Source organism: Podarcis melisellensis (genome assembly GCF_964234715.1).
Source record: "Podarcis melisellensis genome assembly, chromosome: 5".
In the NCBI taxonomy this organism is placed as follows: Eukaryota; Metazoa; Chordata; class Lepidosauria; order Squamata; family Lacertidae; genus Podarcis; species Podarcis melisellensis.
In genome coordinates this window covers 26,241,626-26,267,053 of record NC_138537.1, presented here as the reverse complement: position 1 = coordinate 26,267,053, position 25,428 = coordinate 26,241,626, and the positions used below count along the sequence as shown (strand labels likewise).

At 40.6% G+C, this 25,428-nt stretch overlaps 1 protein-coding gene across 2 annotated transcripts in view; it reads right to left on the bottom strand.

Annotated features, from left to right (window-relative positions):
- PLOD2 (procollagen-lysine,2-oxoglutarate 5-dioxygenase 2) overlaps positions 1-25,428 on the bottom strand; it is a 62,073-nt gene that overhangs the window by 15,044 nt on the left and 21,601 nt on the right. For both annotated transcript variants that reach the window (XM_081910958.1, XM_081910959.1), the window contains exons 3-10: positions 23,989-24,125; positions 11,102-11,265; positions 9,257-9,369; positions 7,872-7,935; positions 7,186-7,283; positions 6,833-6,934; positions 5,542-5,667; positions 2,385-2,506 (exon numbers count right to left, since the gene is read on the bottom strand). In XM_081910958.1, the coding sequence (XP_081767084.1) occupies positions 2,385-2,506; positions 5,542-5,667; positions 6,833-6,934; positions 7,186-7,283; positions 7,872-7,935; positions 9,257-9,369; positions 11,102-11,265; positions 23,989-24,125 (926 nt within the window). The remainder of the gene's footprint in view (positions 1-2,384; positions 2,507-5,541; positions 5,668-6,832; positions 6,935-7,185; positions 7,284-7,871; positions 7,936-9,256; positions 9,370-11,101; positions 11,266-23,988; positions 24,126-25,428) is intronic.

The following is a 25,428-nucleotide window of genomic DNA, read 5'->3' as shown; positions in this document are numbered from 1 at the left end:
TTTTTGAAGGTGATATTACTACCAATTTGGGAAAATTTGTCCATCTTCTAGAAGATTTGCATAGTGAAATTCCTCTATTTCCCCTAGATTTGGAGAGCTGTATTCCCAATATTTTCAAAACCCCAATTTTTTTCTAAATTCACATTCACTGTCATTAACTTGTCCCTTCCCAGTAAATGAAAAAAAATTCTTAATAACAATGCCACCAATTAATCCAAGTGTACACCTATATGTTGAAAATTAAATCTGACAATACAATAGCAATTTATGAATACCCACCATACCTATTTCATACCTATTCCTGAATACATGATCACAAATATAAATTACATATTAATACAACCATTGTCCTCTATGTACATCTCTAATTTCTGATCACAATATTATCCCTCACATAACAGACAGGTAGGTAAGTGGTAAACATAACCCTAGTTTACTGTTTTACTATTGGACTGGAGCCTCACCCAATAGCTTAGTTGGGAGGGCCATGGACTTAAGCCCCACTTTGTGCAAAATGATTCCTGAATTGCAGGGGATTAGACTAGATGACCCTATTGCAGTTAAGCTGTAGATGTTAACAAAATACTGACGTAGGGAATTCTGTTGGAAAATAAAATGTGATATTAAACTGCTGTGCTGCACTGTTAAAGTAAATGGCCAATCCAGTGCACATGTATGTGCGCGAGAGACAAAGAGATGTGATACCGGGATCTGATTATAAAAGCTATGGAACATAGATCATTTTGAAGGCTATGAACATTCTCGTTCCCAGAACTTTCATAATTTATAACAGCTGCATCTTTTTTTTTCCTGTGGTGCAACCTTTCAATGAAAGAGGAACCAGCTGTATGTTATCATCCCAAACATATGTTGCAGGTCATACAATGATGAGGGAGCTATTCTGTTCAGTGGAAAGGTTGTTTGAGAGTGAAAGCCACAGGGATATTTTTTTTCCAGGACGCAGCCCCCCTCCACAGCAAAAAGACACTCTGTTGAGCCATGGCAGCGTCCACCTCTGCTAGAATTGCAACAAGCTTCTCACGTCCCAGGGGAAGTGTCTGGGCCTTGGGAGAGGCAGCGAGAATTCACAGAATGAAGGTGTGCAGGCCAGTGAATGCTTGGAAAGAAGAAAACCACAGCTCACAAGCATGGTAACAGGTGCCTTACTTATGAACACCTGAGCAGGGCAGCCCACATAACACTGTTAGAGATGGGTAGAGATTGGAGAGAGTAGTTTGGGGAGGGGGGTTGGTGGTGCGGACCAGTTCTGGACCCGTTTCCCTAGAGCAGGCATCCCCAAACGCAGCCCTCCAGTTGTTTTGGGACTACAACTCCATGTTAGTTTCTGTTTGCCACTGAGCAGTGCTTTGGAGTCACAAGACTCTGTTTACATTCCACACATTCCATACTGTTGGAAGTCTCATGGGAGACGGGAGACGGATGTGACGTTAGTGGTTTCCTGTTCCTTTGTTCCTTTGTTTTCAGTTGCTCTCTGCTTTCATAGAGAGAGTATGTATTTTTTTCTTTGCTGTCTGCGTAGCTAGAAAATAAAGCATAGCATGTAGCTCATACTATCTCATCCTTCCACGTGCTGCTTTGATTCTCTGCTAGATGGGAATGTGCCTGAGGCCTCATCAAAGGCTCAGGTCGTTAATCACGTCGGAGGGCAATTCCGGAAGATGTGCTTTATCAGCTCGGTTGTAACTGAGATGCTGACACTCCCATCGTCCTAGCTAACAGGACCAGAGGTCAGGGATGATAGGAACTGTAGTCCCAAAGCAGTTGGAGGGCCGAGTTTGGGGATGCCTGCCCTAGAGGCACACAACTGGTGCCTATGTTGTTAGCTTCTTGGTGCCAGATCAAGACAGTTTTATCATCCTGAACTTCTAGTGGATGATTTATTTTATACCTGCTGTTTCCCTATTTTTATTGCTAGTCTTTCTGCTTTTTAAATGGCTTTTACAATTGCTTTATTACTATTACTATTTTACATTACTTGAATGTAAATGCTAGATGTTGATTTTTAAAAGAAGTTAGCCAACCTTCTTTAAAAAAGCAACCTAAAAATAAAATAATGATCTTAACAGAGGGGCTGATGAATAATCTACAACATCTGCTGAGTTTCAACATGAACTATTAGTCTTAGCACTCTAAAAACATATGTTGGAAGTCTCAATGATGGATCATTAAATCTTTGCCAACAAGCAACAGCCCTACAAGAAAGCAGCAGGAATTGCTCATAAACACAATACATTGTTGGGGCCACTGCATCAATGATTTGGTTGTGTGTTCATTTTAATTAGACATCTTCCCATCTAAATCTACACATTTCATTCCTGTCCATATATAGATATGAGGAGATGAATCGTTAAAAATAAAATTACATTCCCATGTTCCTGGCATCAGCTTGACTCAGATATTCTTCAGGCCCCACAATTTGTATCGTTTTGAACATGTGCTTGGCTTTTTCCCAAAATGTCTTGATATGTCTTTCATGGTGAACTTCCTGAAAAGGTAATGAAATAATAAATAAATGAGAAATCGGTAATACTGTGTAAAAATTAAGCATGCAACAGAGCAGGCCAGTACTAGCCTGTGGTATAAGTTCTCCATAGAGGTGTAGCAGGTGCCTTCACTATACCTCCTGCAGAAGGCCATCCTTGACCTACAGACATTTGTTTCAAGGTCCAAAGGAAGGCTAGTTGCGTAAACTTGCTTCAGACACTGAAACAGATGCACACAGATTGGTGGTGGAGCCCCAGGCAGGAGTGCCTCCCCTCCCCATACACATGCTTGTTTCCACCAGGGACACCAGAAATCAGGAATAGTAAGAGAAAGAGACCCAGAGGAAAGGAAGATATACCATATTTTTCCATGTATAAGACACCCCCTATTTTGGGGGACTCCAAATTAAGAAAACACCCCTCAGCACTACCCATGTATAAGAAGACCCCAATTTCAAAGCTAACTTTTTGGTTAAAGAAAACACCTAGTCTTATACACGGAAAAATATGGTATTTTGTTTAGCAAGCAAAAAAAGAATCAGAAGAACACACAGCCCAGTGACAGGAAAATACCATACCTGAAAAAAGAAGGTGCTAGAGGAAATAACATTTTAAAATACTTTGTTTTAGCTGCAACGCGCCTATAACACAACTAGATCTCTGACAAGTGATTTTATATAGTTACTCATTTTTATAATGATGGTGAAAAAATAAGAAGAGCAATAATCATTCTAAAAGTCAGTCCACCTTTACAGAGTTCCTCTTTAAATATTATTTTGCCTCAAATAAGTTCCACTTTGAACTTGGATGTTAGCACTTACTAAAAATATTATGATAATCAGCAGGAACCATCACAGTAAAAAATAACACTGGAAATTTAGCAGCAGAATAAACAAGCCCAAGATCAACTACTATTTTAGGTCACTCCTGCTATTTTACAGATACGTTAACTCCTTAGGCTCCAATCCTATAAAGTTCAACTTGGGTGTATGCCCCATTGAACACAGTGGGAGTAAATCTGAGTAGACATGCCTAACATTAAGCTGTTAATGTATTGGATTTTCTTATTCTTAAAAGAAGCTGGGTGGAAATGGAAGGTTGTAGCCAGTTTTTGTTAATTAATGTAGAATATATGGTTGTGATCTTTTGCCCATGGCATTACCTTCTATACTATAGAGTGACACTACATATTAAATATTCCCTAACTGGGATTTATTATTCCTAGAGAGATCTTATCTTTTTACACATCAATCAGAGTAGTTAAAAAGTGATAAAGGGGTGGACCCATTGCTTGTGGAAATTCAGTTTCATTGGATAAGCTCTAAAATCTAGGTGTAAAACTATTTCAGTATCTTCCCTGAACCACTAAGTCCATACTAGTTAGCGAATAAAAAATATGTGAAATTGTGCCAGGCATAAATTTATAAAACTTTGTTTTCAGTTTTGTGACTCTATTTGAGTTGCAAGCCTCAGTATATATAGAATTGTTTGCATTTGTAAAAATGAATAGCAACGGTTCTCCATAATTCATTATTTGCTCATGAATAAATTGGGATGTAACCTAAACAAGGTCTTTCATTGGACCAACCTTTTTTTAGGTGTGGGAGCATGCAAACATCAATCCCACAGAACTAACTGCTCATCAGGGTGTGGTGGTGGACATTGCTGAGGTCAACCCTAGGTAAGCGTGCTGTTGCCGGGTGGATAAACTGCCCCAGCATGGGTGAGGGTGCCTGAAGTCATCAGATGTGAGTATCCAGCCATACACTTGAATGGTGCAGCTGAAGCAACCCATTTCTCTACTTCTCAGCAATTATAAAGTTAAGAGAATTCTTCTCCCTCTCTATTACGATGCAGTTGCCACCAGATATCGCATTGTGAACTGCTTCACCAGTTGTTGCTTGCTCCCCTCTCAATATTGACTACCCCAAACATATTCAGACAAAATAAGCAAAAAATGTAAGATGCGCCTGTTGGATCAGGCCAATGGCCCATCTAGTCCAGCATCCTGTTCTCTCAGTAGATGTCTGAGGGAACCTGCTAGCAGGATCTGAACACAAGAGCATTCTCCCCTCCTGTAGTCTCCAACAACTGGTATTCAGAGGCAGTAGCCTGAGCTGTGTATACTTTCTATGAGAAATAGGTGACAGTGAAGTTAAATGGAAGGGATAAGCAAGAGATGAGGAACCTTTTTAACCTATTGGGCAAAGATCCTTGTCTTCTACTGAAAACATTTGGAAATGGACTTCAAAGTGCAAAGTGAAGGTTGTGCCTTTACCTCCTTCCCATGGGCATCAAGGGTTGGAGAGGTGGGTGTGGTTTGTGGGAAATGGCCTCCTGGGAAATTAGGCCTGTGGGCCATTGGTTCCCAATCCATGGTATAAAAAGAAGGGGGGCAACAGAGAAAGAGAGAAAGAGAGAAAGAGAGAAAGAGAGAAAGAGAGAAAGAGAGAAAGAGAGAAAGAGAGAAAGAGAGAAAGAGAGAAAGAGAGAAACTTTCGGATCTGAAGGTATACTGGAAAATAAACTGGAGAAAAGCATCTAGAGGCCACACAAGGAGCAGTCCAAATAAAATGCTCTTTCACAAGTGAGGAGCTATACCCCCAACACACACCAACATTCCCCCCTCTGCTTATACTTATAGATGCCAAAACACAGGAGCTTTAACAGCTGCCCTTAAAAATTATTTGGAGGAGCTATTTAATATTTATTGGTAGATGGTGTAATTGCACCACTTTAAAAAACCAAAAGAACAAGTAGTTTAAGTCATGGTGGCATAGCTGCATGTCTTATAAACAGTACTGAACTGAGGAAGAATGGAGAAGTTAACATGCTTTTGATGAAATTTTATTCTGAACGTGTGTGCATGTACATACATTCATGTGTATACATATATGTACACACACATTATTTTTCTGTAATAAGAGATCAATTTAAATGTTTAAGAACATAACTTTGTTGTCAATCTGTATAACTAGACCAACTTCATTAACTAATTTACAAATGTAACTGTTCAATTACCACCTAAAGTACTTACATTATTGTGAATGAAGAGGGTAATTTTTTCCTTTGCATAGTCCAGAGTCAACAATCTGTCTAGAAACTTAGGCAGGAAAGGAGTTGGTTGTTCAATGAAAACACCAATTGTTACTGTTGGAGTCTCCTAAAAAAAAAGTGCACAAAAATAAAAGAAACCACGAAAAGCTTTTACTTTAAAGTTTAAAACAGTATGAACAATCTTACATTTAACCAAAATGATCCATATTATATATCTTGGGAAATAGCCTCCAGTTTTACACAAGTTATAACTCTGAATACACTTTTAATTGCTGTTTTGAGACACTAATAGCTAAAATAAAATGATACAATAAGAATCAATGAAATTCCTCCTGAAATAAGTGAGCAAAATGCTGTCTGAGAAATTAGTAAGTTTTATGCTGCATTCCTATACCCATATTCCTGAAAACAAGCAGATGTTCTACCACTGAGCTATGACCCTTCTCAGGCTGTATATAAGTGTATTAATGATGTAATCAGAATATATAATATAATCACTAAGGGGTAGAGTATGAAGGATGGGGTGGGAAAACTCACTGAGAATTTTGAACAATGGAAGTAGTTTCCTGGAGTTCTAAAGTTCTTATGGGATCAGGTTTTTTCCCTGAAGACTATGGTAGCCTGCCAATGTAGCTGGCCCAGATGGCATTCAGGAGTTATCTTACCCCTGACACTGATGGAAGAACTGCTGCCAGAAATTACAGTGGACTGCAAACGTATAGCCAATAAGCTTAACAATCCAATTAGCCAGTAAGAATCCTGACGGTTGCATATGTAAAGTGTAAGATTTGATGATGTCTATGAAATGTCAGCTAGCAGTCGTTTCTCTTTGAGTGAGTGCAAAAAAGCTCTGTCAGCTATTTCCCCCCCAAAATGATACTTTGAATCATGACTAGCTGTCAGTGCCAGGAAAAACATTTTGTATATTATCTGAATCAATGAAGACCAAGAATGTACTGTAACCTGCACAAACATGTGCCAAAAAGACAAAAAAAATGTTTCTACCGCTGTACCAGACACTTTATATAAACATCTGGAAACTGTGAAGCATTAAGTGATTCAGACCAAAACTAAATATGGGCATGAAGGGCCTGGAAGAAAACTGTGAAGATGAGGGAAAGGTAGGTGGTAACAGGATGGGAAGGGTTGATAAAAGCAAGGAGGGAGAAGCTGGAGCAACAGTCCAGGTGCACAAGGAGGTAGACAATGCCATGACGATCAATATGTAGCTCAACATTGAAAGAATTCAGACGCGTGCAACAGATGCTTACCTCAAGTGTGGCGAAGTCTAATAAATCTGTATCACAGGCACCACATCCAGTTTCACGGGTCCAGCCATTAGGGATATAATTTCCAAAGTAATTCAGATTAAGCTACAATTGGGAGGTGGGGAAAAAAACACAGCCCTAATTAATTCAGCAGTATAATAAAATCTTGTTTCTGTGCCTTTCAATTAAAGGCCAGTTCCACAAGGCTCTGCTTAAATGAGTGGAAACCAGGGGTGAAACAGAATGTGATAATTCTGCCCTACTGCCACTGTCAACTAATCCTCAGTAGGCTGCTAGTATCCCAGTATCATTAAATAAATAAAAAACTTAGCTGAAACAAAGTCGCCGTCACTCACTTTGGTTGGGCCGTTTCCATGGAGAGTGATTGGCAGAGTGTCATACAGTGAATTTCTCGCTCTGGCTCTTCCATCTTCAAATTTCAGGAGCACTTCATCTGCAGCCCACCAGGAAGTTAAAGATACATCATCTGTAGTTTACTCAAACAAGACTCTCACAGCATTCTTTGCATTTCCCTGAGCATTCATTTTTTTAAAAAAAAAATCTCCATATTTCCTGTCAATTCAGCCTCAGAGGAACTGGGTGACTATTTCCCAACACTTGTTGTAAGTCAGGGCCTGTCCAGATACAATCTTTCCCCCTCAGGGCTGTTCTGGTAACAGTGGAGGCAGACTTACTTCTGCCACCAATCTCCCTCTCCTTTGCCTACTTCTATTGTGGGGAGAAAAAAGCTGGGATATCTTTCTAGGTTTTATTTTTCTGGGATGAGGAGTGATCCAATGTTCAAATAACTACATGATCTTCCAGTTGGTCAGTCAGTTCTCCCACTGGGAAGCCAATGAAAGTCTGCATAAGCCAGGGGGTCTGTAACCAATCTCCACTTGATGTTAATTCCATATGAAGTATAAATGTACAGAAAGCCCCTTGGATGTATTGTATTATATAATAGGTAATGCAGAAATGGCAAGGAAGAAATCTGAGAGGCATATCCTTCATCACTCAATAGACACTTCAGAATACATACCAACTGCTCCATTGAGAGTCTGGAAAATGTTGCACTTGTGATCCAACGTGATATTAATGCGTTCCTAAAATGTAAGTATATAAAATATGCTAAATGGGGCATTATAAAATCAAGGGCAGTACAGTGGTACCTCGGGTTAAGTACTTAATTCATTCTAGAGGTCCGTACTTAACCTGAAACTGTTCTTAACCTGAAGCACCACTTTAGCTAATGGGGCTTCCTGCTGCTGCCATGCCGCCGGAGCACAATTTCTGTTCTCATCCTGAAGCAAAGTTCTTAACCTGAAGCAATATTTCTGGGTTAACGGAGTCTGTAACCTGAAGTGTATGTAACCCGAGGTACCACTCTACAAACAGAATTCTAACCATCTTGACAAATGTAAACTATCTGCAAACATGACTGGATGTTTTCGCTGACAATTCATTTTAATATCCTTAATTCTTATGCCAGATGTTTCCCAATCCCTCATATATCTTCATAGTTCAGCGTGTCATACAGATCTGTCCCTCGTCAAGAACATACAATTCATTTAGCCAACGGTTTCTATCATCCTACAAACAAAGGCTTGCTTTCTGTTTTGTAAGCCAAGCAAATTAAGTTCATGACTTCTCAAAGAATGATGAGTCAGCGGTATAGGAGAAGAGCTGCCAATTGACACTAATACATTAACAGCTTGAAATAAAGAAAATTTGGAAATATACCAGGATATATACAGAACAATTTGGGTGACTTCAGATGTTGCTGCTATACATATTGACTTTCTTGTTTGTGCCTTGCTTTGAAAAAAGAGAACGAGCAGCAAACCATGTTCTTCAAAGGGACCACTGCAATAGAATTCTCCCCCAAAGATCTGCTAAAATCTCCACTAAAATCAATACAACACCCATGTAATACTGGAATTGTGCAGGAGTTTATTTCCTGGATGTCCAAAAGTCCTTAGAGAGACTACCTCTAATTTAGGAGGGTGACAGCATGAAACTAAACACATCGAACATACAATAAAATGTTACAGTGAGGGGTGTTCTTGTCCAGGTTCCTATTGACCAGGTCCTTTTCCAGAATACTCCCATATGCAAAAACCCCCACACATAATCTGCCAACATTCCACCTGGCCACTGAACATGCACAGTCATCACTGGAAAAAAGAATTCCATCCCAATGAAAAATCTTGAAATTTTGGGGTTCCAAAATTTTCCAAAACCCTGCATCCAAACCCTCTTGTTTGTAGATGCCATTTCAGCTAATATAGGATATTTATAGAAGATAGAATTATTCTTTCAAGTGACCTAAACATAGCTTGGTTCATCACTCATTTTCCACAATTGTGTGCAAAGCTGATGTACTCCAGGAGTCATAAAAATGATTCATAAAGTGGTTCAACATACCCTCTTTAATTGGTCGATATAGATTTTTGTATAAAAAAGCTGATCGTCATCATTATCTTGGAGGTCCCATTGTTGCACAATACTGTTTACAGCTGGATAATATCCAATAAATCCTGAAAGAGACCATAGATTGAACTAAATAAAGACATCACTGTTTCCACTTGAAAATGAGCTGCCTGCACCGAACATCTAACTTCAGGAAGTCCCAGTAGATGAAACTAGATAAAGTTTTCCCATCCATTTATGACCAGAGACTTGTCTTAGTACAAATTCCCTGAATCTCTGTGCAAGTAAAATCCTCAATGATACACTGGGCAATAGATATCAGTTATAATATAAACAAAACAAATTTCCTTCCAGTAGCACCTTAAAGACCAACTAAGACTAAGTTAGTTCTTGGTATGAGCTTTCGTGTGCATGCACACTTCTGCATGCACACGAAAGCTCATACCAAGAACTAACTTAGTTGGTCTTTAAGGTGCTACTGGAAGGAAATTTGTTTTGTTTTGACTATGGCAGACCAACACGGCTACCTATCTGTAGTTATAATATAGACATGGAAGCATGGGAACAATTGTGGAATATGGATATAAAATTTACAGCACGTAAATGATATAAAAATGATATAACATTGGTATCTAACACTGAGTAACCTAACAAAAATGTATAAATCTAAATCAAACAAGTGTTGGAAATGTAAAGAGAAAGAAGGTTCTTTTTATCATATGTGATGGTCTTGTAGTAAGATTAAAGCATACTGGGAAATGATATATAATGAATTGAAAAGGATGTTCAAAATAACCTTTGAAAAAAACAGAAGCATTCCTTTTGGGAACTATAGAGACAGAACTACCTAAATATATGTATGCTACCATACTACATGTATGCTACTACAGCGGCAAGAATGCTACTTGCCCCAAAATGGAAAGAAGCAGAAGTCCCAAAGGGAAGAATGGATACAAAAACGTATGGAATATGCAGAAATGGCGAAAATTACAGGAAGAATAAGAAATAAAGATAACAAACTTTTAATAAAAGAATGGAAATGGTTTATTGAATATTTATAGATAAATTGCAAACAGATAAAAACATTGGCAGGATTATTGTAATAACCTGTAGTTTCATAAGAGTATCCATTTAAAGTAGATAATCAAATGAGCAAATTAAATGAAGTTGGATATGCAGAAGATATTAAAAAATAAATTTAAGGAACTGCAGAAAGAGAGGGAAGGAAGCCAAACTTTGAAATGTTAAAATGATTGTAAAATTAATGAAATATATAAATTTGAAAATATAAATAAATTTTAAAAGAAGAAGAAGAAGTGGTGTGGAATCTGTGGTCTTCCAGGTAATGTTAGACTCCAACTCCCATAATCTCCAGCCAGCATGTCCCATGGAGTCAGGAGTGATGTGAGTTCTAGTCCAACATGACGTGGAGAGCTTTAAGAATGGCATCAAAGTGTGAGAGTATGTCAGAGTTCATTAGCTGCTAGATAAGTCCTGCCCTGGATAAATAGAAAACGTCTAGTTTTCAGAGTGGGTGGATATCTGGAATATAGAATCACAGAACTATAGAGCTGGAAGGGACCATGGGGATAATCTAGTCCAACTTCCTGCAATGCAGGAATCTTTTTGCCCAGTGTGGGACTCAAACTCATGACCTGGAGTCTCATGCTCTACCAACTGAACTCTGGGCTGGCCACCTGCCACAGACTCTCCAGAAGCAGAAGGAACACCATCAGCACTAAAGAAGATGTTTTGTCAACTGTTTTTGAAGTTTCATTACGATCAAGCATTAAGTAAATATTGTGAAATAAATCAAACAGTTTTTATGAAACTACCTACCTCCTGCATTAAGGTACCGTTTTCCACTGCGAACAACAGGGTACTTGTCTGCTAGTCGTTTATCAGGCCATATCAATCCATCTGCTGCAAACACTACCTTGTGATTAGCTTGCTGGAACTTCTTTAACAACTCTTCAGGTCCCCCAGCAAATATAACATCATAGCTGAAGTTTGGAGGGATAAAAAGATGAGCATTAAGGGCATTTCTAGGCTTAACATAGACATTCGAAACAGGAGTGAGTGAGTGTACACACACAGACACACACACACACACAATTAGAATAAATCTCATTTTCAAAAAGTTATTTCATGTGCATATTTTATTATTTAGAAAAGATGATGCATGCAACCTCAAAGAGATGCATACAATCCATTTACTCCGAAAATCTGGCTAATGTCACCATACCATTCACTTGGGCTGCATTCATACTGCAGTTTATTCCATTTTATTGACATGATATTTTGTGCATTATATTTGAGCTTTCACACAACATAAAATGTACTTCCAGAAAACCAATTTTCTCGTCATGTATCATTTCCCAGAATACCGTCGCTGGATGCCCTTTCTTCAGTTCTTCCTTTCGCTACCACACAACAAAACCAGTTTGCTTCGACTTACACAAGGCACACTGAAGTATGCAAGTCTAGTTTCCTGCAGTGAGCACAGATGAGCCTCCACAAGAAGCAACATATTGGGATATAAATAATAAAATTATTATTGCTACTACTACCTATACACTACACCAGGAATGGCCAATGTGGTGCTCTCTCTCTCTCTCTCAATCCTTGCCAGCTTCACCAATAGTCAGGGTCCTTGGAAGTTGTAGCACAACAACATGTGGAGAAGACCAGCTGTTTGTCTATGCCCTAAAAAATAACAGCCAACTAATACCTCAGTCCTCTAGATGAGGTTTAGGACAACCACAGGGACAGCCAGAAAGAACCAATTAGAAGCCATTTTTCTTCTTCGAAGTTTGTTTTAAATTAAGTGAGCTTTGTACTCTAGAAACTGGTTTCTATTCAAAAGATATGGTGAAGTGGAAAAATAAAAATAGGCCAAATTATCTGTGTTCTCCACACCTGCACTTGACAAGTCCTGAGAAACATTTGTCTCAGAAACAGTAAGGTTTTTTTATTATTATTTTAAAACATTCATTTTCTTGTAAGAATGCCTTGTAAATCTAGAAGACGGCAATAGGCAGCTGCAAAAAATTTAGGAGAGCCATCCCTGTGTGCCTCTTTCCAAATTTTATGAAGGAACTTTTAAGAACCGATAAGCAAAATCATTCTAACAGAATGTTCTTTCACAATCATTTTAACCTCAGGAGTCAGCATAACGGTCACCAATGTGATTAAACTTAGCCCAAAACTTTTCCATCCATTTAACGATATTGTTTTGTTTTTACATATTTATCTTAAAGTGGGAAAGCATTGTTTTCTGTTGAGGGCAGCATCTCCTTTCTGCTAAGGCAATGTGGCCCTCAACAGAAAAGGCCAAAGCCAGTAGCGGGTAAGGCCAGAGTTGGAAGTGGGCAGGTCCACTCTTTCTCCTTCTCTGCCCCCTGCCACTTCCCCCATTTTCTTTCTAACAGCCACTTCTCTCCCTTCCTTGTCTCGCTCCCTCCCACTCTTGCCTGTCAAGGAAAGGACAAATTATTCTGGTCAGAGGTTAAAACTAATCACTTGCAGAGAGCTATTGAAATTATGCAAAGCCTAAGGATTTCAGGTTCCCCACCCCTGTCTTAAAGCCATAGCTGCTTCGTTGATTTTATTAATATTTATTTATCACTGAAGAGAAATGAATTTCTCTCTTCACCTTTGTAGGAAGAGGATCTCAACTTAATGAGAGTGCATACCCCCCACAGTAATGGTTGTTGTTAAATAATCCAGGATCACTATATTCCACTAGTTCCATGCATATTCATACTAGCAGATTAGGAACTCATTTTGTTTTGCTTTTAACCTACTTCTTTCCCTGTCTACTCTCTCCTTACTTGGCTGAGAGTAAAAAAATATGGATTGGCATGCATTAACAGGTCACTTCAACCACCCATGTGATCTCAAGGGATCTCAAGAATGGCTGGGGAAACCCAGCCAGATGGGTAAGGTAATTATCTTAAAATGATAAATAAAGGGGGGAAACAATTTTGCAGAATGTAAAAGGAGAAACTGAAAAGGATTAGGGTGAGTCTAGAGGACCTTTCAGGTGTTCCTCCATATACAGAAGATTAAACCTCTTTGATTTTTCCCTGAACTTCTCACTTTCACCTATTTTCTTCTTCTTTTGCAATCACTTGTAGCTGAGTAAGATTGTCTTCCTTGAACACGGTTTTAACAATGAGTCAGCAAGTGACTGTGGACACCGATTCTGGATCCACACATCCTTCCACAGTGGGGACATAGATTTCTGGACAGGAGTTGATCATAGAGAAGGTTTGCCAAACGTGCCTTTCTCTTAGCTCATTTCTCCCTTTTGTCATGAGTTTGCGTGTCTTCAGAGCCCATGACACCTTTGATAACGGCTGTTCTGGAGCACTCGCAGGTTCATATACAATGAGAATGCATAGGCTCTGTCTGTTCTCAGGTTTGGGTGAAAATGTCTGGTGAGTGGGGCCAGTGGGCACAATCCCATTCCCCCATACATTCATCCTAGTTGGATGACATTGTGAATAGTCCTCACAACTGTGTGTGTGTTTAATCTGTGCCAACTGTTAATATTCTGTTGCAAGGTAAATGCAAATTCTGCACCATGCAAAAACAAATCTTGCAAGCTATGCTTAGGCACCACAATTTGAACAGGATATCCACAATCTGGAACCTGGAGGAGGACAATGTATAAGAGGGCCCTTCGTACATTCGCCCTCCAGCTTGTGAATGGGGATGGCGATAGAGTGGGTATCAGGCTGATTCCTGCTCTCATGTCAGTTTTGTACACAAATGGGATGCCTGAAAGGGGCTAGTGCAGGCTTCCCCAACCTCGGCCCTCCAGATGTTTTTGGCCTACAACTTCCATGATCCCTAGCTAGCAGGACCAGTGGTCAGGGATGATGGGAATTGTAGTTCCAAAACATCTGGAGGGCCAAGGTTGAGGAAGCCTGGGCTAGTGTTTGGGTTTTTGTTTTGTTTTTTGTATCAGATTGCTTTATCTTTAAGTGCCTGCATAAAACACCACTGCCTTGTGAGTGATTACAAATTCCCAAATCTGCCTGCTTTATCATGGTTGTACTTTTACACACCACTTCCAAACTGCTGATTCCTCTGCAGAAATAGCTTGTTTAGGATGTAGCATGCTGAATGTTGTACCACATGATATCACAAACTATGATATTTTTGCTGCTGCTGCTGAGATTTTACAACTAACTGGAGACATATATTTGAGAAGCAATCTTTTAGCAGTGCAGCATTCAGTATATACAAAGCATTACAATGGTCCTTTGACAAGGAGTGATACCAATACAAAAGGGCAGCAGAGTGCAAAATGGGCTGCTTTCATTAAGGTGCTTTATAACAATCACTTGTTGTGTTCTTCCTTTGCCAACGCATGTTCCCTGGAAGAAAACCGATATGTTGGCTTTGGCATGCCAACTTTCAGTAGAACAAGGTTATTATAGATGCTACCGCAGGTCTTAAGACACAGGGCTCTGTCACAACACACACGGTTTGCAAAAAGAAACCCCTGCTTTCTGTATAAAACCATGAAAAAGGCTAACAATGAATGAGCCCCTGTTGGAATCATTGCACTGCAAATTCATTAACTCAAGGAGGCCTTTGTCTAGGAACCGGAGCAATTATTGACTTGATTCCACTCAGGCAAATCTCTATTCTGCCATCACCATGCCCTTTTCATCCAATGTCTACCTTCTTTGCAAACACAGTTAATAAAACTGACTAGTCAATAAAACACAGACTACTTGCCTCTCTGAAAGTTACTTAGCTCAGCCATTACATCCAATGCTACTGGATTACATGTTCAGCTGCACCTATTTTAATGGCCTTTGGAAAGCTTAAGAGAACAGAATTGCTCTTTTGGATTTCAATAACACTGTTTTACAGCTTGGTGTTACATGTGCGCATCTGCACTCTCTTATTACAGGGTCCCCCCCCCCAAAAAAAAAATATCGTTCCAGGTTGTCTCTAGTTCTCCCTATGCAGCACTTCAAATATTTTCTGGACACACGGATCCATTACCAGGGAATAAAGAAGACTTATGCCTCCTTTCATTTTCCTCTCCCCGACCACAAGCTTGCCAAACTGTATTCCCCTGCATCTGGTAATTCAGCAGTTCAAGATCTTGGCTGCCTCTATCCTTCCCCTCCTTGTCTCCCCAGCTCCCTTTCTTCTCCAGTCTCTCTCCAGAGAGCGACTACCACAAATGCATAAGCTGTAGAGGTCCTTGTCATTTGGCAGTTTTAAACCACATGAGGGGAAGAAAAAGAAGGTCTTGTTCTTTTCGTTCTTTTTGCAGTCATGAATGTGCACTCAAACAGGTTTCCTCTCTACTAAACTACTGAGGATGTGAAAGATGTACAGTGGAACCTTGGTTTTGAAATGTAATCTGTTCCGGAAGACCATTCGACTTCTGAAACATTTGAAAACTGAGGCACAAAGGGCAGTCTACAAATTTACAGAGAAAATTTAGAAAAATTCAATGCCCATTCAACTTCCAAGATGCGTTCAAAATGGATACATTTACTTCTGGGTTTTTGGCGTTCAAGTTCTGAAATGTTCGTCAATAGAGATGTTCAAAAACAGAGGTACCACTGTATTTTATGTTCTGCTTGTCATCTTCTCCACAACCCTATATTTTCTTGCTGCTGCCACACCTAGGTTTCCTCCATCATAAGCCTGGTGCTTGTCAGATGTTTTGCACTGTAACTCCCATCAGCCCCAGTGAGCATGGCCACTGGTTACAGACTATGAGAGTTGGAAACCAAAACATCTGAAGGACACAAGGTGTGCTTTCCTTTTTTGCTTTCTTCTATATAGTCTTCCCAGACAGCTAGTCCAACAGAGGCAAGAGAAGGAAACCTCATCCATGGGGCCAACTTAGCCTAGGGAGAGAAGACCTATACTTTCTAGGACAGCAACTAGAAGTGCTGGCAATGTTTGTTGAATCCCCAACCAGCCCTGATGGTAGAGAAGGAGCCAGGAAGCATTTCTCCAGGAAATGGGACATTCTAGACATCACAAAGGAAAACAATACCTCTTCAATGGGGCTTTCCCAAGAACAGGAGTGGAGGGCTAAACAAGAAAAGGATTTGAAATGAGCATGTCACATTATGTTTAAAGACAGGTTATGTGAAAAACAGCAGGCACAGGATCATGGTCTGGCTGCGTTTCAGTGACAGAAGCTTTACAGCAGCGTCAGGCAGAACTTTGCATTGCAAAATATTATTTTTTCTCCTCATACTACCAGACTGCTTTTTAAAATTATGAAGTCCTCTTACTTTTTGTTAACTCCTTTTATGTTTAAGCTGGAAGCATTGCCCAGCTGCATAAAAGGATGATGTCACTGTACCAAAGTAGGTAGAGTTACATTTCAGACATCTGTGAGCTACATATGCAAGTTATGTTTGTCCTTTGGCTACAACTGCATGTTATTCTGATTCTGTCTAGTTCTGGCCAAGCTCTCTCTCCTGGGGGCAGACATTGAACTGCCACTGGAGGAATAGAAACACTCCAGCAGCACTTAGGAAAGGCTTAAGTGCCTTACTTCTCCTTGGCAATGCTACAGCACCTGAGGGCCATTAACACAGTGCTGATCTAACAAGTCCAACAACATCTAAGTGAGCAGAGCATTCAAGGAGACAGAACCAATGCAAGACAGCAAGGCTGTGGGGTGTGGGGCCCTTCCACCAGACATTATGCTTGGCTATAAATCTGCTTACTATAGAATCAGATGGTGATGGGTTCAAAAGAGGAGGGCGGACCTTGGATCACAGAACAAGGGGCCTATGTCTGAACATCTGTGCCTTACATTTAAAGGACTATTATACCACTGTGACAGTCATGGCTCCCCCGAAAGTCTAATGTGGCCTGAAAAGAACAAAGAAAAGCAATGTGATGTGGGCAGGGGTGTCAGACTAGACCCAAGAAAACCTTCATTTGAATGGCTACTCAACCACAAAGCCTAACTTGGGCAAGTCACTATTTTTTATCCTAACCTGTCTAACAAGGTAGTTTTGAAGTGGGTGGTGGTACCCAAGCATGCAGCCTTCTGCTTTTGGAGAAAACTGGGATAAAAATCTGATAGACAGGTGCAGAACTGGGCCTGTAGGAAATGTATAATATCATCCTTCAGAAGGTTTACAACTGTTGAAGTAGATAAATGCTTAGCAAAAGATAGCAGACCTAGAAAAATGTCCCAAGGAGCATTAGCATTCTCTGAAGAGTTGAAAGATATAGAGTAATACAATACAGTGGTGCCTCTGGTTACGAACTTAATTTGTTCTGGAGGTCCATTCTTAACCTGAAACTGTTCTAAACCTGAGGTACCACTTTAGCTAATGGGGCCCCCTGCTGCCACCGTATGATTTCTGTTCTCATCCTGAGGTAAAGTTCTTAACCTGAGGTACTACTTCCGGGTTAGCGGAGTCTGTAACCCGAAGTGTTTGTAACCCGAGGCACCACTGTACTGTAAATGCAAGGTATTTCCTGAAGGGTGGGGAAAACCAAAAAATCATTCCAATCAGGTCAAAGAAGTACTGTATAATGAAGCCCTGTAAGAGCAATGTGTGAAGAAAAGTTCTTCAGGGTTACCTAATCTGAATTAAAACCACTGGCAGCATGACAGTAGTGGATCATATAAAAAAGCCACACTGGCCATGGTAAAGTTCCACTGCCAAAGGAATGCCTTGCTCAGAAGTTATGATGTGATTTGGCAATGTATTTTCTGGCTTTTACACTTTCTTTTTTAAAAAAGAAATCCTTTGTTGGTAGAAGAGGGAAGCTTAGCTAGCAAAACAATATTGATTTCACTCATAGACTTGAAACATGATATTTTAGTTTGAAAATCTATCCTTGCTTCAGCTGCAATACTGGTGTCATCTGCAAACTCAGGAACACGTTTCTGAAATGGTGTACTTGAAGTCCTTTATATAGAGCCAGACTGTCAGAATTCACTACTGTAGTGGAATAAATTATTGCTGTAGCCAGTCTCCATTTCCCTGAGAGGACTGAAACCTGTGTGAAAATGCACAGAAGCCTCTTACATGGAAAGATAAAGCTTTTAACAGTTTCCCCTGCTATTTTATTGTATATCACCTTGAAACGATTATAGAGATGAACAACAACAGCAACAATATCCACACTTAGGTTTTAAATACTGTGAATCAGGGATGAGGAATTCAGCACCTGGTATTGAAAAGTCTTGTCTAGATTGGTGCCTCAAAATGTTATTGCACTGCAACTCCCATTGCCCTTGAGCATTTGCTTTCCTGGCTGATGGGAGCTGGAGTCCACAATATCTGGAGTGCAACAGGTTACCCATCCCTGCTGGAAACCATAGCAAGCTATTTTTCACAGAAAAACAACAACAACAATGCCTTCTCTGAAGGAGAAGGTATGTTCAAGACAGAGGGCACTGACTTTTGCGCTGCATCTGCATACATTGGATTGATCCAGAACGTGTTATAAAGTTATGCCATTCTTTGCTGAATTTATTGTCCTCGGTGCCTCAAATCAGCAGATTTGAGGCACCAAGAGGACAATAAATTCAGCAAAGAATGGCATAACTTTATAGAATATATTAAAGATCACTATAAACATTTAAAAACGTTAGCAGGATTGATATAGCACTTGTAATTTTAAAAGATAAATGATAAAAATGGAAATGTAATAAGTTAGATTAATGCAATTAGATGCAACGAAAAAGGAAGGGAAAATTTTGGAAGCCATGGGAGGGGTAGAGAGATGTCTGGGGGTTCAGGGAACCCCACAAATGTATTGACATACATTATGGTTTTAATGTAAACAAGTGTTTGTGTGTGTAAAGAAATGTTATTTCAAAATTTGAAAATTAAAAAGAAAAAGAAAAAGAAAAAAAGAATGCTTATTTGAGATTTGGGACACATACATATATATATATATATATATATATATATATATATATATATATATATGTATGTATTTGCTTTCGTAGATTTTCACGGGTACAGGAATGCAGGTTTTGGTGTCCTCGGGTGTCTTCCCGTGTAAAAGTTGGGGTGTCTAGGCGACGTTTCGACGAGGTCTCACTCGTCATCTTCAGGCTGGTGCTTTCGGCTTCTTGTTACTGGAACAGAGCAGGATCTCAGTGTTTGAGTTCCTATAAATACTGTTGAGGGGGTGTGGTGTATAGCCTCCAATGTTCTGGGCAGAGAGGAATATCACTCAAGAAATCACTCAAGATATCCCTCAAGTAATTAAGGAACAAAAGAAGAAAAGGCACACTAGCCTGGGAACTTCCTCTCTGCCCAGAACATTGGAGGCTATACACCACACCCCCTCAACAGTATTTATAGGAACTCAAACACTGAGATCCTGCTCTGTTCCAGTAACAAGAAGCCGAAAGCACCAGCCTGAAGATGACGAGTGAGACCTCGTCGAAACGTCGCCTAGACACCCCAACTTTTACACGGGAAGACACCCGAGGACACCAAAACCTGCATATATATGTATGTATATACATAATTACATATGCATATATAGAATTACATATATATATATATATATATATATATATATATATCTCAGAAGTGAAGCGTTATTTCTGTCTCTATAGCAAGGAACTGACATACCATCAATCAAGTATACAAGGCTACATTGATTATTTGCTTCAGAATCAAACTCATAGACTGAAGAAATAATTGATCCATTGATTTCTTGTAATGTATATCCTGCTTTTGGTTGCTCCAAAAATATACTTAAAATAGCATCTCTTGCTTAAAAACAGAACAGAAAATAAAGCACAAGAAAGAATATAAATTGGCAGGTGGGTGCCAAGTGAGCCTCTCTGGAGAATATGTTCTAGAGTAGAGGCACAATCAAGGAAAAGGTCCTTTTCCCTGGTAACCATCTCCCCCCCCCCATCCCATATCATGGCAGGGGAAATGATGAAGGGCCTCTCATGTAGATCTCAGAAAGCTTAAACACATGGGAAAATAGGTAACTATTACACAGGTAAGGTTGACTGACATGCTGTGTTTTTCGTAGAGGCAAATAATCTCACTGCAAAAGAAAGCTGGAACAGAAAGTTGCTGATTTACAGGAGGAAAGGGGAAAAGGGGCAAAAGCTCGTCTTTTGCTCCAGGCGGAACGGCAGGTATTTCGAAACTTTGCAGGGAAGGAAGCCTATTAAGTAAGCTGTATAATGTTACCCAGTGGGTTCATGAAGACTCCCACTGTTTTGCTTTTCCCCAAAGTTTGGCAGAAGAAATGTGAAAAGTGTGCCTTGGAGTTTCTCCAGCTCTCAACAAAAAATATAAAATGAATAAATGAAAATGGCTGGCTTGTGCTCCAGACAACCCTCCATTCAAGCTGGCTAACCCCAGAGTTGGACCTAAAGCACAGTGTGAAACAGGGGATGCTCTGAGAGGAGAAAGTGGTGCCTGGCTCAGAGCTGCATTTTCCCTTTTTGCAAAGTTGTAGCAGGAACTTTCAGTCAGTGACAGGAACCAGATGCTCTCTAGAGTATGATCTCCCAGACAACATTTTTCCACCACAAGATGGAATGACCTCATGTTATTCCTTTGCTTTTCTGTGTCCCAGAGTGGCAGCATATTAAGGCATTCAGACAACTTTTGAAGTGGTAACAGTAGCAGCCATATGACAGAGTGGAAGGGCTTAAATATTTAAAGTATGTTTACAAATTCCAATTCCAGATTTGTTATCAGTTATAAATAGCTATATTAACCATGGGGTTTAATTGCTTTGAAATTCTGCCTGTTCCAAAGTGGCCAAAGTGAGTATTTTTCCTATCATGAAACCATTTGTCTCATGGCAAAACACAATTGACCAGGCCATACTTTTTGTGTCATGAGCTACTGGGAGAATCTGCAAGTCATTTGAGGTTTTTTCTACAATCAAGGGGTATATAAATTTCATTAAATAAAATAAAAAATAAATTATTGTTATTATTGTAAAATTACTGGAAGGATTTTGTTTTGTTTTGACTATGGCAGACCAACACAGCTACCTATCTGTAACTGTTATTATTGTTGTTATTAATTCATGTGTTGCCTTATACTCAAAGATCTCAAGGTGACATACATAGTAAATATTGAAAATATACGACATCTAAAAATGATCACAGTAAACAGCCCGTACAAAGTACACATTTCCTGCCACAAATATCTCTCTCTCTCTCTCTCTCTCTCTCTCTCTCTCTCTCTCACACACACACACACACACACACAGTGCAATAAAACAGAAAGCTGCTAAAAACCACCAAATATCAACATTCAAATGCTTGAGGTGTATAAAAGGTCTTAGCCTGAATGTAAAGGTAAAGGTAAAGGTACCCCTGCCCGTACGGGCCAGTCTTGACAGACTCTGGGGTTGTGCGCCCATCTCACTCAAGAGGCCAGGGGCCAGCGCTGTCCGGAGACACTTCCGGGTCACGTGGCCAGCATGACAAAGCTGCATCTGGCGAGCCAGAGCCGCACACGGAAACGCCGTTTACCTTCCCGCTGGTAAGCGGTCCCTATTTATCTACTTGCACCCGGAGGTGCTTTCGAACTGCTAGGTTGGCAGGCGCTGGGACCGAGCAGCGGGAGCGCACCCCGCCGCGGGGATTCGAACCGCCGACCTTTTGATCGGCAAGTCCTAGGCGCTGAGGCTTTAACCCACAGCGCCACCTGCGTCCCATTAGCCTGAATGTACCTAACGATAAAAGCAAGACTTGAATAGTTTTTTAAAAAGTAAGGATATGCATCTAATTCTTCTGAACAGAAATTGAAACTCTTAACAGCATGATAGTTTCAGAAGAAATGTGCGGCTCATTACATTGTGCATCAAGTCTTCCACTTCCTTATTATTTGGGTTTCTCGCCTTGAGAATGTCTTAAAGCCTGTTTTGAAGTCTTGGAGAAGCTGCTCTCCTAGCTAATCGTGGGAAGCAGGGAATGCTGTGCTGCAGTGTTAAGTTCAGCCAGAGGACCTGCCATTTCTCCCCTAGGAAGGAAGTTAGATTGGCAGGCTTCCACAGGCCATGTGTAAGTGACTGAAGCCGAGTCCAGACAGTTATTCCCCTAGAGCTAGATATTCAGGGTGGGGAGGGCATTACCAACTAGGTTGGCTCATTCATGGTGCCCAGCCTCCATGCTTTGGAGGCGATGTCACACACTTGAAGAATGAAGGTTACGCTTTTTTGAAGAGGGAACTCACAGGAACTCATTTCCGGCATCTCTCAGGTGGGCGCCATTGCCATTCTAAGAGAACGAGGGAGGTGTTCATGGTGAGTTCCGGCACCTCTTTTTCTAGAAAAATAGCACTGGATATTCATCATTAAGAATCCACACCTGCTGACATGTATATGCTTAGACACTTTTGTGCAAATGTCATCTTCAACATGTGAAGGACTGGTGCAATAAGTGAGCCAGCAGGCAGTATTCAGACTTTTCCCCTCCACACTCACCATTGTAACACAAAAACCACCTGCAAAGGGTCTGAATCTTTATGCTAGTAAACCAAACAGAACAGACCGGGAAATGGCCGGCTGTCCCATGCTGTTAAGACTATTACTCCCATCATCCATGACTATCGGTTGGTACTGGCTAGGGCTGATGGGAGTTGTAGCCCAACATCGTATGAAGGGAATAGACTTCACTGTGATAGTCTTTATTGCAACTCTAATCCCATTAAACATTTCCTCGGTATTAATTGCCTCTGATTCTCTACTCGCAAACTCCAAGCTGGGTGAAATTCCCACTTTAGCTATAAACCTGTACAGAATACAGGGGGAAATGTGTGTGTGTGTGTGTGCGCGCACACACACACACACACACACAGAGAGAGAATACAAAAGAATATCTAAAATATTTTTGAAAGGCGACACCAATTAATTATAAAACATGCACCCTAAGAGTTAGGGCTCCAAAATAACAGCTTCTACTTCTGAGCCTCATATGAATTATGGATCACCAGGCTCAGCCCTGAAATTTTCTTCAATAGGAGGGCCTGGAAAACATGGGGCTGGGGAGAAGATCTAGGAGCATGTATGAAGGGCATCATTGAATAACTTCAGCCAGTTTCCACACAAAACATCTGAGACTGGTGGAGGAAGTCTCCCAAGTCAGAAAGAATTACAACATCGGGAAAGCTTGCATCCCAGCACTGGACCTCTGAATTTTAGAAATTAGCCAATATGCTGTCTTCCAGATGTTGTTGGACTTCAGCTCCCATAAACCCCTGCCAACGTGGCCACTGGTCGGGCATAAGAGCTGGAGGGCACCAGGTTGAAGGAATCTGCTGTAAGTTTAACATAAATTTGCTGCTACCGCTCACTGTGCATTCTTTCTAAGAACACTTTCTTATTTAACTGCCAATTGTGCAGGTCATTTACCCATTTACTTCTGACAGGAATTTCTAACTCATAAAGCAGGAATGTTTATTTTAGACTGCGTGTCTCACAGCTTCTTGAAGCTAGATAACATCCACTCCCCCCTCCTCCCTTCAAGGAACACAACATGCCCCGCTGACAGTTTCTGCATCTGTAAATCTGTTAAACAAACAAAGCCTGCTTCTTATACAGCCTAAAATCTCTGGAAATGGATAGAAACACTAGCTTTCCCCATTTAAAAACTAGGACACAGGGAAATATATGCATGTTAACCAACAGCATGTCACAACAAAACTGATTTTCCTCCACAGTCCAAAGTACAGGATCCAAAATAAATTAAGTTATCTTACCAGTCAACATACATAACCACCAAATCCTCTTGATCAGCATACGATTCCAATGCAGACTTCAACAGGCGTACTTTCTGACCTCCTCCGATAGAGTTTAGAATATCTCCTCCTTTCCACTCTTCGCCTTTACCCAGCACCTAAGATAAATAATGAAGGGTCTTGAGCAGAGTGTGCTGTCACAACTTGGACCATTACTGATCAGCAGTGATACAGTATTTGGTCTTCATCCCATAAATTAGTGTCAGCTCCAGGGGGACTGGCTAATGTATCCTCTGATGGGCTTCTTCCTCTGCCTCCTCTGTGGGTCTTGGTATCTCCTGGTATTCTCCTGATGGACATCTGCTACAACTGCAGACATCTCCAAGCAAAAACACAAGCAACTGTCATTGGCAAAAGCCACTGACTAGGGCAGTCCATAACTCCAACTTGCTTGTTACAGGTACCAAAGAATACTTTCACCCAGTGAACTGGCTGTTTGTCCGTCAATGGATTTGACTTTGGCCCCCCCAAAAAAACACCCTAATTCCTGCTGCTGGAACTAAAGGCACTGGTTGCAGTAAATCATCACAAGCCCTACTGTCAGCAGAGGAGGCTGTTAGTGGTGTTGCTTCTGTCTCCTGCCTTTTTGGCACTGACCCATGAGTCTTCTCAGTGGTAGTTCACCATTGGTGGAATGCCTCCCTGGTGAGCTATGTCTTTCTCCCTCCTTATCAACTTTCCAGAGAAATATAAAGACATTCCTGTTTACCCAGGCATTTGACAGCTGATGGAACTTTAAAATTAGTAACTGTGAGGGTCTGTGGTAGCTTTTTAATGTTTTTAGGTGTTTTAGATGTTTTTAAAGGTAAAGGACCCCTGACAGTTAAGTCCAGTCGCGAACGACTCTGGGGTTGAGGTGCTCATCTCGCTTTACTGGCTGAGGGAGCCGGCGTTTGTCCGCAGACAGTTTTTCCAGGTCATGTGGCCAGCATGACTAAGCCACTTCTGGTGAAACTAGAGCAGCACACGGAAATACCGTTTACCTTCCCGCCAGAGCAGTACCTATTTATCTGCTTGCACTTTGATGTGATTTTGAACTGCTAGGTTGGCAGGAGCTGGGACTGAGCAATGGGAGCTCACCCTGTCGTGGGGATTCGAACCACCGACCTTCCGATGGGCAAGCCCAAGAGGCCCAGTGGTTTAGACCACAGCGCCACCCGCGTCCCCCTTAGATGTTTTAAGGTGGTATTTAATTGGATTTAAATAGGGGTTTTTATTTTAAATTGAATTGTTTGCCACCCTGGCCTCCTTTGGGAAAAAGAGTGAGGTACAAACACAATCAATCAATAAACTGCACAAAACAGAGCTGCAAGTGGATTATGAAGGGCCAGTAAAAAGTCAGCTAGCATTTTATCAGCCAGTTTCTCAGGTCTTATGGGGCCTATCAAATGCTCAACCCTT